The 17,758-nt window shown below is 41.9% G+C and overlaps 1 protein-coding gene across 2 annotated transcripts in view; it reads right to left on the bottom strand.

Moving 5' to 3' along the window:
- LIPC (lipase C, hepatic type) overlaps window positions 1-17,758 on the bottom strand; it is a gene marked incomplete at its 5' end in the record, with an annotated part of 71,539 nt that overhangs the window by 17,333 nt on the left and 36,448 nt on the right. Inside the window, 3 exons of one of the 2 annotated variants that reach the window (XM_084642347.1) lie at window positions 938-1,055; window positions 4,235-4,414; window positions 6,471-6,634. In XM_084642347.1, the coding sequence (XP_084498473.1) occupies window positions 938-1,055; window positions 4,235-4,414; window positions 6,471-6,518 (346 nt within the window). Of the gene's footprint in view, window positions 1-937; window positions 1,056-4,234; window positions 4,415-6,466; window positions 6,655-17,758 lie in introns of those variants that run through there. The other variant, XM_084642346.1, reaches the window with a different exon arrangement.

A 17,758-nucleotide genomic window follows, 5' to 3' on the forward strand; every position in this document is an offset into this window, starting at 1 on the left:
ATAAATTTTACAACTGAAATTAATCAATTTTGAGGATGGAATGAATTGTACAACAAATGTTAGTCAATTTCAAGGACTGAATGAATTTCACATGTAAATGTAATCAGTTTCAAGGACAAATACTTAAGAGATCACAGTTTGGAGGCATTTTCATGATTTCCATGCCCTCCATGAAATCTTTATTTACACAGGGCCTTACTCATAAGACCTAATAATCAGAAGAGTTTTGCCCTAGGATTCACCTTAGGACCTGTAGTGGATGTCCTGCAAACTGTAACATATATGGAGCTTGAGGCTATAGACTTTACTTTTTGCTCCCTCATAGTGGTGGGCCTGAACAAAAGATTGGATTTAAACATATTTGTTTTGGGGATCCAGTTCCAAATGATGGGTGTCTGGCTTACCTCCTGTTCAGCACTACATTATACAAAACAATGGGCCTTCCTTTAAAGACATGAATATGTGCAATAATTATATAACTACTAAAATACGCCCACAGAGAACAATATCTGCAGATCTTTCAGTTTTTGATCCCACATTTGAGTAAATTTTCACACTTGCATAGTTCCATTGAGTTCGTTGGGACTATTCAAGCATACAAAGTTGCTTACGTGTTTAAGTATTTTCAGAATCAGGACCTCAGTGTGTGTGTAAAAATTTGGAATAATTATATTAGAAAAGAAGACCAGTACAAACGTAAATTTATTTAGCACACTGCATCATAGGACTCCTGAAATAAATTAATTACAAGAAAACCTTTGAAAATCCAGTGTAAATATCACTGTTATATACTCACACAATCAGTGAAGATAAGATTGCTCATTTTTAAAAAATTATAGTTCTAATGTAAGCTGTAACATAAGGCTGTTAAGTATCAGTACACTTAAGCAATGAAGCCAGCTGGCTGTTCTATTAAAGTTATAAATATTTTTTTTACCTGTAATTCTTCCAATCTTGTTTGTGCCACTAATATAACTGCCAGCAAACCCTGAAACATGAGCTCCTAGGCTGTACCCAATTAGATGAACATTGCTTCTGGAAAATTGAACAGATTCCTGGAAGACATCAGCAGTTTGATTTAGTTGCATAAAAAATGAAAAATAAACTGGTAATTGCTGTTTAAGAATTCCCATCGGCTACAACACAAGCCAGTTTGTATTTTGATACCAATGATCGAATGAGGTGCTTAGGTCACAAAAGGCATTTGTTGGTTTTAACTTCATTTAACTTCTACTGGACATGTGCATACTTCAGGAAACTGCCATACAATTAGACACTGTTGTTCACATACTCTGCTCAGGTACGCCCTGGGTAGAAATAGCAGGGGTTTGCTGATCTTCATTAGAAATGTTGCAGGTGTTGTATTATCTGTGTCTGCAGTATTCTGCTTTTCAGTTGCTGGATGTGTGTTAAATACAGGGTAAAACAATCCTTTACATATAGTGTCCTGTCACCTCATACTGAGACACTGATGCATATTGCAAGCAAAGTATCACAGGCCTTCTTATCAGAAATGTAAAGTGATACATCAGTGTCATTTCTTGGACTAATTTGTACAACTGGGTATCTGATCTGAAACAAGCCCACTGAAGTAGAATGGCCTTGGGCTCATCACTCTTCCTACTCAATACGGCATATATCTTAGCTCTTTCACTTACACTCTGAGGCACAAGAATTTTCTGAGTTGGAAAGAAAAATGTGGTATTTGTGTCTCTTACAGAAATATCCAAACCTTTCAGGGTGGACTTTACCGGAAGCCATGTTATTCTGCTACATTTCTCAATCTCCACTAGAGAGAAGTATTTAGAGGGAAAACAGTAAATTCTTGTGAAAGGTGATTCTCAGAAATTACACCTGGGAAATCTGAAATTAATAGTTTTCTTAACAGACATTGCTAAACTAGAAATGATGCCTCCTAAACGCCTGGACTAAGAACTCTAAGATTGGCTTTCTTTGTATTTTCAATTAAAACACATACACCTCTGAAATATTTGATACCTCCACTGTGGCCATTTCAGGTGTTCACATCTGGCTCTAAGCAGTTGGACACACATCAGAAATACACTTCTGGAGGGTGGAAAGGAAAATTCTCATTGCTAAGTGGACTGGGGGTAGTTTTTGTTGTTGTTTCATTAGTTTCAACACAACTGTGTTTTGTTAGCACTGTTTACTTTATGAACTTTCTCTCCAGTGAATTTAATCTCCCTCTCAATGGAATGTAAAGCTGTGAAAGGTGACAGCCAGTGTAAATCTTGGGGGGACACAGCATAAAGGAATCCACCCATGCTGCCACAGCAATGTGCTCAGAATCACTTCTTCAGCCCCATGCTGTAGTCAGTCCTTGGTTTGTCGGCTGAGACAGCTAGCAAGTATGATCGTCAGTGATGTCTCTGATGTGCTGGGAATTGCACTAAGTCCACCCGCTTGTCTCACATAGATCAGCTATCAAAATATCACTTCAGGTCACTGCCACCATGACCCAGTTTGAACAAGAGCAAAGGTTACTTTTAATCTCACAAAGTAGAAGGGTGACACCAGTTATCTTCGTGCTCTCTGTGGTATAGTGTCCACTCTCCATAAGTATCAGGGGGTAGCTGTGTTAGTCTGTATCCACAAAAACAACAAGGAGTCCGGTGGCACCTTAAAGACTAACAGATTTATTTGAGCATAAGCTTTCGTGGGTAAAAAACCCACTTCAGATGCATGGAGTCATACAACTGAAGAAGTGGGTTTTTTACCCAAAAAAGCTTATGCCCAAATAAATCTGTTAGTCTTTAAGGTGCCACCGGACTCATCATCCTGCCATCACCGATGGTAGATGCTTTGCTCTTCATTACCGTTTGTTACAAATTTCTCAGTCAACTTTACAGACTTCTTTTTCCCCCCAAAAGAAAGTTCAGTGTAGACATAGCCATGACTAAAAGGAAGTGGGCTGGTCTACACTACACAGACTTTGCTGATACGGCTATACCAGCACAGTTATACTGGCAGAGACCCTGAGTGTAGATGCAGTGTATGCTGACAGAAGGTTTTCTGGTGGCATAGCTACACCACCTCTCCAGATGACATGAGCTCTGCCAATAGAAGCACTCTTCTGTCAGCACAGTTGCATCTACACTGGGGTTTTTGCCAGGACAGCTGTGTTGGCTAGGCTTGTGGGTGTGTGTGTTTTCACACCTCAACCAACACAGCTATGCCAACAAATCTCTCTCGTGTAGATGTGGCCTGTGACTTCATATTTTCCCTGTGAGGTAGGGAAGCATTATCCCATTTTACGTATGGGGAATCCTGGACCAGCTCTCTGTGTGTGTGTGTGCACGCTAAATAGGGGGCTGCCTAAAGCACCTGATTTATAGGGGTAGCTCTTGTTCTGTCAGTCTTCACTCCCCCATCCGCTGAAATATCATCATCGCGCTCCTCCATCACCATCATGGCAAAAGCAGTAGCTGGTAGCCATCAGACCAATGCAGCTCTGGCATGGCTGCCTGCCACAGCTAGGACAGCTTTGAAGCACATGTGTCTGTCTCTGTGAGGGTGCTCCCTCTTTAACTGAAACCAGGCGCAGTGGCCAATGCTGGGAGTCATCACATTAGCACAGCTCAGGCCTTGCTGCTGCTTCCACAGCAGCTGAGTCCACTTTGGGGAGGGCCTGAGGGGACCAAAGTGCTTAGTGCCAGCTGTGGAGAACTGAAGCAAAGACTTGTCCAAGATCACCCTTAAAGTCTGTGGCAGAGATGGGAACTGAAGCCAAAACACCTCCGCCCCTGTCCAGCGAAGCCCATTCTTCTTGCCAGTGATGCTCACGCAAAACCAGGCTCTGAAAATGTGTTGCTCTTTCATCCCTCCCCTGCTTCCACCGACCACTGTCAGTTTAAGTGTTTTGAACTTGAGCTTTATTATCCAGTACAGGTCTATAACTCAGACAAACAGCTGCCTGCAGAAGTGCTAACAGAACAAAGAAAATTACAGTAGCATGAAACGATCACATCTCTAAAGTAATATCAAATGTTTTAATAAACAGAAGGCCACTTGCTGTTTCTCTCTTGCACAATAAAATTTTTATGAAGTCATCTTAAAGTTTATGGAAGAAATTTGTTTGTGCATTGCAATGAAAGAACGTAAGTGAGTGAAGCAGAGCACATTAACAACATAACTTCGAACTAAGGTGAAAGCATAAACAAAAGGAGAAAATAGCTCTTGCTCAAAGAAACACATTTTGATTCGGGGCGCTTACCTCCAGCCATTCCAGGAAACCTGCTATCTCTTGTCCTATATTGCGTGTATTCTGTGCTGCTATAGGGTAATGCTGGTGAGCAAGTGTAAGCCAGTCTGCAATAATCACATTTGTTTGTTTATGCTGAGATTTCAGGGCTGCTACCATCTTCCAGATCCACCCTTCTAACATTCCATCCACCTGTAAAAAAGGGTTTGGGTGGGAGGGGGGGAAGAACCTCTTTACCAAGTACATTCCTATGCAATTCCTGACAACTAATTGCATGAAAACGAGAATATGTGAGCAAGGAGGATTATTTAGTAGTCATCAGGTTTTGTATATCACTTCTGAGGATGACGATAAAATGATTGCATATAGCAGTAAGATCAGAAGGATAAAACAAACTCAAGAGCCAATATCAAAAGCATTCAACTTTTGGGCCTTTTGACATGGGCCCTTGACAATGAACAGGTGCCACTGTATTTACTCTCTCTTCTAGGGATAACTGAGTAATTTCTCATATTTCATTTTACAGCAGCTACCCTCCAAAAATCCTAGGTACAGGGAAAGGGGTAGGTGTGGTGGTGAAAGATTGCTGGGCATCTAGAGTTCCAGACTTCTGATTTTCTAGACGATTCCATCAATCATTTTGAAATCTGTCCTGCCCTGTTTTTGTTCTTGTTGTGAGCATGCGTGCGCTCTCTCTCTCTCTCTCTTTTTTTTTTAAAGGTTTGATCATGAAGCCTGTATTTGCCTGAGGAGTCCCATTCAATTCAATGGGTCATAAATTCCTAATGCTTTTTTGATTGTAAGAATCCTTAGTTTCTATCAAATCTAATACAGCCAAATTTTCTAACTGCTAAAGCTGTCAGAATTAAGTTAAACTAATTGAATACATTCCCTTCACCGGGGCACTTACAGGCTTCTAAATCTCTTCTCCACTGACCCTCTAACAGAGTTTGAGAATCCATGTTTAAATTTGGCTTAAGCACGGCGTTCCAACTCAGGCCCTGATCCCTCTCATGCTGAAGTTAAGAAGTTTTGTCACTGACTTCAGTGGGAATAGGCTCAGGCCCATTGTTTGCTCAATGAGGACAGTGTTTGAATAAGGTCCCTCAGTTTGGTTAAAGACCCAGAGTAAAATGTTGGCTCCACTGAAGTTGATGGGAGTTTTGCCATTGACCTCCATGAGGCCAGGATTTCAACCTCATTGTAGACAGGGTCCAAATAAAATCTCTTGAATTTACATGTCTGTACCTGATATGGGGAACTTCACTTGAGTTTTACAAAACTGGAACTGTTAACCAGGTTGCAGAACAAGTTGAAACCCTGGTTCACTGTGTCCAAACTTCTGATATGGTATTCCTCTTCCAATTTCAAATTGCATCGTCATTTTCCATTTTGTTACAAAAAGCTCAATGGGAATTCGGAAGAGAGTTGTTTATCTTTTTTTCCCTTACATATTTGTTTGGGGTCCTTTACTGAAATAATTTTAGTGGTGCATTCTCCATCCCTATTCATCTGTAGCTCCTACTAATGCCAAAAGGTATTACATCCATGTGCTTGGGGGCAATGCCCTATAAAGTTTTCTGTGATAAAAGATTTGCTCAGACAGTTTTGTCCACCTTTGCTAGTAAGTGTGGCTTCTATAAGATTCTGCTTTGAATGTCTGTTAAATGAACATTTTTTTAAACTGAAGAGCTGATCAAAATTCACTGCAGACTAGAATGGCTTTTTGAACTGGCTTTTTAATTTTTTTTTTTAACTTGGAACCAGTTCAGTGGTTATTTATTGCTGTTCAAGGCTCCATTTTCAGCTGAAAGTGTTTTATAGAGAATTTCTCTTCAAGGTGTGTGTGAAAGAGATGTGGGGAGATTTTGAGCACTTCTTTTCAATAACAATCTGGAAGTATCTGTTAGCAAATAGAACAGAAATGAAATCAGTACTTGAGCCTTTAGAGACATAGCACATTAATTCAGCTACTTGTTCAGACTCTACAGGCTTTAAACCAGGGAATATGAAAATAATCTCTAACACAGGTCTCCTCTATGAGAGGTTGATATTCGGTCTCCGAATTCAATGGGAGTAACAGACTCTGGACTATTTCAAGATATGTTTCCTACTAAGGAAATATGCAGTCATTCTTTTCCTAACCTTTCCTTGGAAGATACTTTGGTAGTAACATAATAAGAAGGGAAGTAGATCAGATCAGATGCATCTTGAATTAAAAAGAAAATAATGTGAAGTTCATACCGACCATCCATGGACTATCATAACCAGAGGAAGAGAGGCATTGAAACTGCATTTGTCAAGAGTTTCCAACTGATCAAACAAAATCAGACAGCCTTCTTCAGTTGTGTCTGTATAGAGTCGAAATTTGGTTGCTGAGCTGTGTTGATTTTTCTTTATTCTAATGTGCTGATGCTGTGACCCCAGTGCCTCTGAAATGAAATTTATATAACATACCTAGTAACAAGGAATACAAAACCTGCAAAGACTATTTATGCAGTACAGCTTAAAATACATGGAGGAATAAAGTTATTTAAAAAAAATACACTTCTATTGAGTGAAATGCTGCGTAATACAATCCGTTAATAACTAGGCATAAGCTGCAAAGCTTGGTCAAAAGCTGACCTTTTTCAAAGTTTGATGCTGTTTGAATCTGAGGTTTGCTTTGAGCCTGTCTCTCACAATAACTGAAATTACACAGGAAATATGGGCCTTATAATTATGGTGCATGATACAATATCTACCATAAGGATAAGGTACAATTGTTGTGACTCTACAACATTATTACATGCATAGCCAATAACATAGTAACTCTGCAGGGGACATATAACTAATGTATATATGCTAGTAGATGCAAAGCAAGTAGCAGTATGCTAAAGCAACCATTTAATACAAGCATATAATTCTGTTTAGGGTTTTGGGTGACCTCTGAAGCCATTAGAGCGGATCTCAAGTGATTTGTCTCTAGAAAGTCAAGATAAAAATTCCTTGTATAGGTTGTGGTACATGTACTTTCTGATAACATACCCTTGTAGGAGCTATAGGAGAATATTCTTAAAGCACCTAGGTGACTTAGGCTCCTCCATACCAGTTTCCAAAGAGACTTAGGAGTCTAACTGCCTGAGTCTCTCTTGAAAATGGGACTTGGGGTAAAATTTTCAAAAGCCCCTTTCACATTCTGTGTCACTTTACAATAGGATATTTCCATTACATGATCATTGCATATGTGGCAAGAAGTTCAGGTTCTTATGGGACCTCGAAGGAGTGACCCTCCTGGTTGTGATGTTTCCTAATAAGGGGAAGAAGCATCCTTCTTCACTAGGCATTAGTACCAGGACGGTTCCAGGGGATGCTTAGATCCAGGCAAACTCCTCTCCCAGCTGCAGGAAGAGCAGAGGACAGCTGGATCCTACTGACGCACTTCAGGCAGGTGCAATTTTTTTTTCATTAAAAGGACTTGCAAAGAATGTCATTCTCCCCTGCTCCTCATCCCAGTGGTGGGAGGAGAGATGTTAGTTGGATCAGCAGGTATGATAACCAGCTCCCATAAGGGAAAGGCAGGGGATGAATCATAAAATTGTAGGACTGGAAGGGACCTCAAGAGGTCATCTAGTCCAGTCCCCTGCACTCAAGGATGAACTCCTGCACCACTAAGCATTATCTAGACTATCCCTGACAGGTGTTTGTCTAACCTGCTCTTAAAAAATCTCCAATGACAGAAATTCTACAACCTCCCTAGGCAATTTATTTGAGTGCTTAACCACCTTGACAGTTCGGAAGTTTTTCCGAATGTCCAGCCTAAACTGCCCTTGCTGCAATTTAAGCCCATTGCTTCTTGTCCTATCCTAAGAGGTTAAGGAGAACAATTTTTCTCCCTCCTCCTCGTAACAACCTTTTATGTCCTTGGAAACTATTATTATGTCCCCTCTCAGTCTTTTCTTTTCCAGACTAAACCAATTTTTTTTCAGTCCTCCCTCATAGGTCATGTTTTCTTGACCTTTAATTATTTTTGTTACTCTTCTCTGGACTTTCTCGAATTTGTCCATGTCTTTCCTGAAATGTGGCGCCTAGAACTGGACACAATACTCTAGTTGAGGCCTAATCATGAGCAAATACCTGGAAATATCATAGCTGGGCCCCTCCTACCTTGGGTTCTCTGTCTCCTATTGGCCAACCAGGGTGGAGCTGAGAAGCTATTTGGCCCTGATGTATCTCCCTTCCATCAATTTAAACCCTTCTTGTGCATTTGAGGGTCCCTTGCATCTTTAGCTGCCCGGTACTTCCTCCTTGTTGTTGTAGTATAGTGAGCTATCAGGATGCCGTGGGTCTTACCAATCTAATGTTTTTGGTGTCAGGAAGGAATTTTACACTATTTATTTATTTTCTGCCTTCTTGATCTCATCGTGGAGGTCCAGTTAGGTTAAAAAGGGTACAAATTGGAAGTTTAATATTAGGAGATTTCTAGGAACTAAACATTCATTAGAGCTTATGTCCACTGTCCAGCATGGGATAAAGGCTAAGAGAAGTAAATGAGACTTGGCATTTTGCTGATGGACCTTGTGCTTGTAGGAAGAAAGGGGAGCCCTTCACAGACTGAGGTTCCATTGGTATGCTCTATCCCTGCTCCCTTCTGGGTGGGTGGTTTCAAAGAGAAGCTGAGTCCTGGGATAGGCTGAAGAGGGGGTGGCTCCTCTGGATAAGAATCTGGGTTGGTTTGTAGGGGAATGGGATTCACAGTGAGTAAAGTACTTTTAGGTTCTTGGATGAAAGCTGCTTAATACATGCAAAATATACCACTGTATTAGAAATGTTTCTGTGTGTAGTTCATCTCCCAAAAGTGAGCATTCTTAAAGTGATGTTTGAGAATATCAATTCTCATGACTTTTATGCCTACGGACATTTTTCAGAAACCATGTTTCTTGACATACTGTCCTATCTCTAGAATACATCCATCTCTGATGTTCCAGTTATAAATGTAACCACAGGTTCTGATGACATTAACTGAGTCAATTCAATACATTGCAAGAGGCTTTTGATAAATGTACAGAGTTGGCTCTTATTCTGGAAGCATGCATAGCAATGGGACTACTCACATGTAATATTGGGGTTTTCTATTACACAATACATAGCACATCATTCACATCTGATTTCTCTGTCTTTAGATCAGACTGTAACATTGTTAATCTTGTTATAAGCATCCCATTCGACATTACATTTTAGGAATCTAAAATTTGATACAAATAATATATTTTAATTGGCTGTCAAGCTAATGATGTCTTTGGCATGGCAGTAAAGCTCCCAAAACTGCATTACAGTAGTGAGAAGCTGCTTTCTGTTTCTGTCATTAATTACCATATATTCCCTTTTGTAACAGCAAGTCACTCCAGACAGTGTAGTATGTTTCACAGGTAGGAAAATCCAATTCAGCCATTTAAAGGGGGATAAAGTTAATAAAGCTGAAGTGTTAACCCTTTGCTAACTGTTGTAACACTCAGCTTCAGTAATGCAGTATGCCATATTTTTCTTTAAAAATCAATTTGACCATTATAGCTATTTAGAACTTAGCTTGATCATTTCTCTTTCACAGCATACAGTCATGAGTTGCTGAATTTGTATGCGAGGCCTTTGGTTTCAGAGAAGAGCAATATTAGGAAAAGATAAAGCCACAGCAAACCAGGGGTGCAGTTTAAAGAAGCAGATATGCTTAACCATGGAATCACTTTAAGGAGCTGTGAATATTACCTACACCAAGGTATAAAATGTATTGTATTCTTAGTAAATGAGAAGAACACTTAAAAATATAGTGAAGAAAATAAAATGGACACCCTTACTTTGTTTTTTCTCCTCTTACATTTTCTTTCAACACTTTTGCTCTCTGAATTCCTGCTAGTTACTACACAGAGGGACTTTACCTTTCTGCATTTTATACATTGACATATATATTTTTGATGTTGCTCAGTAATAAATTACTATATTGGGATTTTTGTATGAATGTGGTGGTTGTGATGTGAGCTTTTGGCTAGGTGGTAGGTCTGGGAGGAAAAACTTAAAAATCCAGTTTGGAACTTATTCATGACGCTCAAAGGTGAAAAGTTCCAACAGAGTCTGCTGTGTTATGAGACAAAGGAGTCCCTCAATCGTGGGTAGTGGGTATAATAGGCCAGGGGAGGCTAAGCCTCCCCAAACAGGATACTGCACAGCTCCCTTTAGAGGCACGCTGCCAGCCTGCCACCTTTGGAGTGCCACCACCGCTCTGCCCTGAGGTCCCACTCCCATGTCCCGCTCTTCCCCTGTGGCCCCATCCACATGGCTCCTCTTTCTGCTTCCAGTCCACCACTTCCCCCTGCGTTCCCCCCTGCCTGCCTCTCTGCTGCTTCCCTGTGGACCCTTGAAAGGTAGAGAGGCGAGGGGAACCACTCCAGGGAAGGGACAGAGAGGTACAAGCGGTGGGTGAAGGGCAGAAAGGTGTAGGCAGGGGACAGGACTGAGCAGGGCCTGGGGTGGAGTGGGGGTGGAGCATGGGTAGGGCCTTGGGGAGAGGAGGCTGATTGGGTGCGGGCCTCAGGGCAGAGCAGGGGGAGGGGCCATGGTCCAGGCACTGGTGGCCTCCACACTTCCAGGGAGCTTCCAACATTCAGGTCCAGGCTCCCCAAATGCGGGAGTCACATGTTTTGATTCTGTCATAGAAATACGCAAGTTAATAAAGCCATAGACCCAAGTTTCAAATTCTGAGTACTTCCATGCTTGGATGGCTAGTGAGAATCACTGACCTTCTGCACCTCTGAAAATCAGCCACCCATATACTGAGACCCCCAGAATTAGTAGATACTTAAAATTTGGCACAAGCCACTGAGGAGTAGCAGCTTGTGACCTAGGTCATGGGGAGGCATAGCATAGACTAGTGGACTGGAGTGCAACATGGAACTCTTCACAGTCAACCTGTGGAACTCATTGCATCTGTTGTGAAGGCCAAAACTATAACTGAGTTCAAAAAACAATTAGCTGAGTTAATGGAGGATAGGTCCACCAATGGTTATTAGCCAGGATGGTCATGGAGGCAACCCCAATCCCAGATACAATATATATATTTGTCCATTAATAAACAAGGGTTAATGAGATGGATTCTTTCTGAGTGCTTTAGTTTCACCAATTGATCTTTCAGAGCTTTTCTTGCTGGAAGTGTTGTCAGTGTTCCTGCTGTTTATCTAAAACCCTATTCACGAGCCTCTTTTCACTTTGAAGTGCCTGTCAAAAAACCCCCAAACTGTACACTTTCAAAGCATAATCTGCTGAAGCTCACACAAAATGGCAGGATGTAATGTAGAAAATTAGAGTTAACATTGTGTGGAACTCTTAAATCGGAGTTTAAGTAATAATGAGTTTAAAGAAGTGTTGATGAGAGAGATAAGCTTTTGAGTTTACAGAGTGCTCTACAGGTGTATATAAGCGCAAAAGCTTGTCTCTCTCACCAACAGATGTTGGTTCAATAAAAGATATTACGTCACTCACCTATATCCTGGGATCAACACGGCTAAAACAAGACTGCATGCAATAATGAAGTCTGAAAACTATTCACAGAGCCGTGAACTGGACCCTCAGTGAGGAAGACACCACACACAGAGACCTGGTTAAAGCCATGGCCACAACTTGTATTAGCTATGACTAAGCCTATGATTTAGTCACGGAGGTCGTGGAATTAACGGAATCCGTGACTTCCAGAGACCTCTGTGACTTCAGCCTGAAGCTGTGGGGAACTGTAGGGTCCCCTGCCATCCACAGCGGCAGGGAGCTGCGGGTAGCCCCGCCTCCGGAACTCCAAGTCGACACGGGCAGCAGGGGCACCCCGCAGCTCCCAGCCATGGTGGAGCTCCAACACCCAACCCGCAATGTGGGCCCCCGGAGCTCCCAGCTGCCCTGCCACTGGCAGTGTGAAGGACCCACAGATCCCGATTTTGTCACATTATTTTTAGTAAAAATAAGGGACAGGTCATGGCTTCCGTGAATTTTTTTTTATTGCCCATGACCTGTCCATGACTTTTACTAAAAATATCCGAGATAAAATCTTAGCCTTAGCTATGACATAATGTGACTTGCGAGGAACAGCCAGGTGGCTCCTCCCACAAACTACCTGGCAGAATAAGTGCATTGCAGTTTGCAAACAAATCACTATAAATGCAGAGCAGTCATCAAAAAATTGGTGCCGCTAGCCCCCTCCTGTAAATCCACCCAAGGAGCAGAACCAGAAAGACTTCAAATCCCCCTTTTCTATTTCCTCATGCATTCCTTTCTGCGCCAGACACTGAAGCCCTCCTGGTGCCATGCAATGCAGAATAAGGGTCCAGCCAGTTGCCGCATGATCAGTGCTTGGTGCCCTAGTAATAACTCAGGCCTGTTGATACCTCAGTTAACTCGCCCTGGACACACCACACAGGTGGCGCAAATAATTTGATAGCTCAGTGCCCCTCCCCAGAGGAGAGCCTGTTGAAGGTGAAAAGCCCCCACCGCTAACTGCCAGTGTGAGGTGGTAAAGAGCCTTCTTCTCCCCTCAGAAAGGAGCTGGCCGAAGCCCAGAGCAAAGTAGGGAAATCTAGTAGTAAAGTCAGGAAAAAACCAAACCACCACCCCTGGAAAGGGTGTGTGGGGAAAGAAAACAGTGGTAAGTGGCAGCTCATGCCCAGGAGGAGCAATATGAACTGCCTCCCTTCCTTATGGGAGAGTAATTCGGCCAATATGACCATTTACTTTCCAGATTATTATGGTTTATACGGCACTAGACATATATGTAAGATAGGCCAGCCAAAGTGCACTCAAATTACTGTGTGCAGTCAACATCAGGGCTCCAGATCGTGCAACATTTTCTTGTCATTCCAACATTCTAACTTTCAACACTCCCCAGGTTTGGTCAACAGGTTCTATCTACTCCTTGTCCTTTGGGGGGAAAACACAACAGGAAGGATTGTGACATTGTCTTGGGAACTGGAAGGAGTCAAACCAATGCAATCCTCTCTGCTTGGTTCTCAGGGACAAACAGCAGCTGGTGTTTGCTATGCAGTTAGAATACTGTACGTGTGCACTGACGTTCATTTGAAAGACGATTGGTGAAAGTAAAGAGGCCTGGGCAGTTAGCATGAACAAGTAGAATTCTATGCATGGAGATAACAGGACTGAGAGATACAAGTCACAGACAAGCAGGGTCTTGGAAAGAAGATCATGGCACAAAGCAAAAATTGAAATTGGTGATGTATGGATTTCATGGGCTGGGATACAGGCAAGGCTGTATTGGTGGCCTTAGTGGTCCATGGTGCCTGAAGAGTGATTAAATTTAGGCTGATATAGCAGATTTTTGAGCCAATTCCTATGCTTCCCCTGAACAGTCAATGAAACTGTTAATACAAAAGAGTGTGTGTGTGTTACTTTGTACAAAAATTGCATACTAATGCATAGTCTGGGTGACAAGGGGTGTGGCTGTCTCTTGTGTTTCCCTTTGTGAATTCTTTACCTTTGAAGCATGAGGGATATTTTTTCTCTGAAAGTTAGAATCCTCCCCACGTCTACCTGGAGGTGAACACCTACTCCATTCCAGAGAAATGATTTTTGTATTGGCTAATAAAAAACAGCCTGTCCTCCCCAAACTTTTCCCTGTGCAGGAGTTCAGCTGCACCACTGTGGGAGGGCACGTTCTGAGACCTACAACAAAAAAGCCCCCCTTCACACTGTAGGGAAACACAGGAAATAAGTCTGTGAGATATATATGACAATCTGCTCTATGTTATATATAATCTGTACTGGACCTAGCAGGTCTGTGGTCTGTATCTAATGAACTTTTTTCAACATTAAAAAGGACCAAAGATTTTGGCTGTAGATACAATTAGTAGCCACTAAGCAAAGATCCTTATCCTTATCCTACCCTACTGTGTTCTAGACAAAATCCATTATATTTTGTGCCATATTAAAAAAAATGGATAACTGGAATGTGCGTACATGTGTTAGCAAGAACTTTAGACCTATTCACTAGGTTTCCAAATTTGATTAGAATAGAAACTATTTAACTACCTTCCACAGAAAGAACAATCGGAAGAAATACCCAACACTGATATCACTGAAGATGCAAGTCAGTAGAACAAACAGCTGTAAATAATATTCAGGTTAAGCACAACTGTTCTTTTCTTTATTAAGTACAATTTGTTTGATCTGTGGTTCAAACAGGGACAGATTAACTCCTGTGGGCCTGGGGCTATTAGATTTTGTGGGGCCTCTGGGAGTTGGGGTGCAGGAAGGGGCTCAGGGCTGGGGCAGGGGATTGGGATGCAGGAGGGGATGAGGGGTGCAGGCTCCAGCTGGGAGGCACTTCCCCGGGTGGCTCCTGGGCAGTGGCACAGCAGGGCTAAGGCAGGATCCCTGCCTGCCCTGGCTCCGCACTGCTCTGCTACCCGAGGTGGCCGGCATGTCTGGCCCCTAGACAGAGGGGCCAGGTCGCTCTGTACAGCACATGCTGTCTGTGCCTGCAGGCGCCCACCCCCGCAGCTCCCAGTGGCTTTGGGACCTGCAGAACTGGCTCTGGGGGCGGGGGCAGCATGCAGAGATTCCCTGAAGGCTCCTTTCCTAGGGGCTGCTGGGACACATCGGCAAGCTGGCGCTTGCAGCTCCATGCCCATGGGGGAAAGGCGGGGTGCCGAGGCTCGGGGACCAATATCTGGCCTGCAGTGCAGAGACTTGCCGTGGGCTGGATAGAAAGAAGCAGTGGGCTGCATCTGGGCCGCAGGCCTGCGGGGCTCCCCTTAGCCCGAGGCCCTGGGCTGCAGCCCCTAAAGCCCCAGCATTAATCCAGACCTGGGTTTAAAACATCAATGAGTGCACGCTACTTGCAAAGGTTTCTTATATCAAGAATAATTGATCAGAGATCTTCATCACCTGTTTATTATGATACCCTAGTCACACTCCTGTTGATGCTGTTTATTCAGAACTGTCTTCTCTTGTAAGTATTCAGGCTGGTGACCAAGAGAGATGCAAACTGCCAATGCCTAAGTGTGTCTCAGATGACAGCATTTCATGATTCTGAGAATATAAAAAGACCAGCAAAAGCCTTTCTAGCAGATCTTTAAAGAGATGACGGTGAACATAGGCTCAGTGCTGTGATAGTTTAGCTCCCATGTGCTGTTGTCTATTCTGAACAGCTCCCTTACATCTTCACATATGAGTCAAATAATACTGTGTTTGTTTCAAGGTTTTCAAAGAGGAAGCAGCACAAGCAGCATAACCTGTATGTCAAGAAACAGAAATGAACAGATTCGCCTTCTGCTTTACTCTACATGCTATGTTAATTGTCTCTCCTCTTGCCAAATCCACATTGCTTCCCTCATTAGTTGTAAATACTGTGTTGGCTCAAAAACCATCCAAACAGACATTTATTTTCTGGTGCTTGTGCTTTGTTCTTCCTAATCTTTCTCTTCCCCTATTAAACTGCCTTTTGTTGTGTAAAACTTGGATGTAATCTTTTTTTCCAAGTATGTTTACTTTCTGTGGAGCCAAGTGTAGCAGCAGTAATGGTTAGTCTAAAAGATGGGCAAAGACTGAAACACAAAAGCCAATGAAGTTGTTGGTCAACCCTTTTTCACATTCATTAAAAATCAAAACCTTATGGAAAGAGCCTGAGTCTCAACAGCTTGAGGCCCTTTTTCCTTTTCTGGTTAATATAAATACCAACTTTACACCACTTTAGCATCTTTCATCTTGAAGCAATTTAAAAACATCAGTTAGTCCTCTCAGTACCACAGTCAAGTGGTGATTATCCTCAGCAGATGGGGAAACTGAGGCAGAGAGTCCTCAGACAGAGTCTGGATTAGAACCTATGTCTCCTGACTTCCACTTTATACTCTCTGAAAGGGAGACAGTGTAGATTATTCTTATATAAAGAAATTTAGGAGGATGTGCCACCCCTGAAAGGGCTAAGCATCTTTCATTAGTTACTGGGTAACATGGTTTTCCTCATGGTATGTTCATCTAGGGTGCATGGACCCTTAAATTGAGCTTAAATGGGATTTATATGGTGCATGGGCTTTGTGCTGGCCCACTGCATAAGGGTGAGCTTGCCTAGTCAGAGTGTTCTGATGATTTTAATGCTTCTGCCTTGTAGAGTGTGCTGTCAATCACAGTAATATAGCCAATGTAGGTTTAGTTACTGGTTTAGAGGAGACCCCATCTTCATAAAATAGGGTGAATTAATCCCCCTAAATACACACACTTGTTCTATTTAACCTTCTGAACTCTTAAATAGTGTTTGTCAAGCACAAGAGGGATTGTCCAGTATTCTACTGTATGAAAGTGATTGTTAAATTGAAAGCAATACCCTATGAATTTCACCTGACCTATCTTTAATTCTACTTGAAGCAATACTGGGAAACAAAAAGAAGTCTTGCCAGAAATTCTTAGGACTAGTATGTTCCACAAATGTTAAACTCAACACACATTCATTTAAAGATGTAAGTAAAAGGGAAGTAATTATCCTTTCCCTCCCTTCCTTATTTCAACAAAATTCCCACAGGAAATAAATTCTTATTGAAGTTGATCAGATTTAGAACTGGGCAAATACTGCAAAAAGTATTCATGGACACTTGTTCAAATACAGACTGTGAATATATTCTTACTGTATGTGCCCCTTTTTATTTATTTTCTGCAAACATTCATCCCAATGATTTTCCCCTTTTACAGAGATATTTACTGAAAATATTTGTATGAAAATGTGTGACTAAATTTTTTAGCCAAGATACATGCCAAAAGTGTGCAGATGCCCATCTTGAGCTCTCATTTCCCTCCTGCTTTTAAGAACATGTATAAGGCTGAAATACGCTTTTCATAGTTTCTATTGCTGTTACCATAGCTTCTAGGAGCCCTAGTCCTAGACCAGGACCCCGTAGTGGTAGGTGCCATACAGACAGAACAAAAAGACATTCCCTGCACCAATCTAAATATAAGACAAGAGACAACGGATGAATATAAATGGACAGGTGAGTAGAAATGAACAATGAGACAATATATTGGTAACTGTGATCTACAGTGGTCTCTGCACAGCAGCTGAGTCAAACAATTTTGAATAAGGAACAAATTAGTAAAATCAAAGTTTGTTCATGGATAATTTGTGAAAAAAGATGGCTAAGTTTGCTGAATTATTTGTTATGAATAGACAACCCATCTCTAAATAAGAAATGTGGGAGGTAGGATGTTTGATCCGAGGATTCAAACTGTGTGTATATCTTGTATAACCAACTAAGTCAGAACATTATGATTTCTTTCTCTTTTCTTTTCCTCCTCTTCTCCTTATATATTGCAAAAGATAGGGAGAAAATTGCATAGCTGTATGGTTGCCATACCCATTTCACTTTACAGCAGGGCTATACTGACAGGGTGAAATTTGAAAAAAGAGGACAGTTTTGCAAAGGATGTGACTGTTTTTTTTGGACTTCTGTTTAAAGATATCTGTGCTAGAAATAGAAGTGTTCTTCCTCCTCACATCCCCGCTTTTTCTTTCTGCATGATCTT

This window comes from Lepidochelys olivacea, assembly GCF_965140295.1.
Source record: "Lepidochelys olivacea isolate rLepOli2 genome assembly, chromosome: 10".
Lineage (NCBI taxonomy): Eukaryota > Metazoa > Chordata > Testudines > Cheloniidae > Lepidochelys > Lepidochelys olivacea.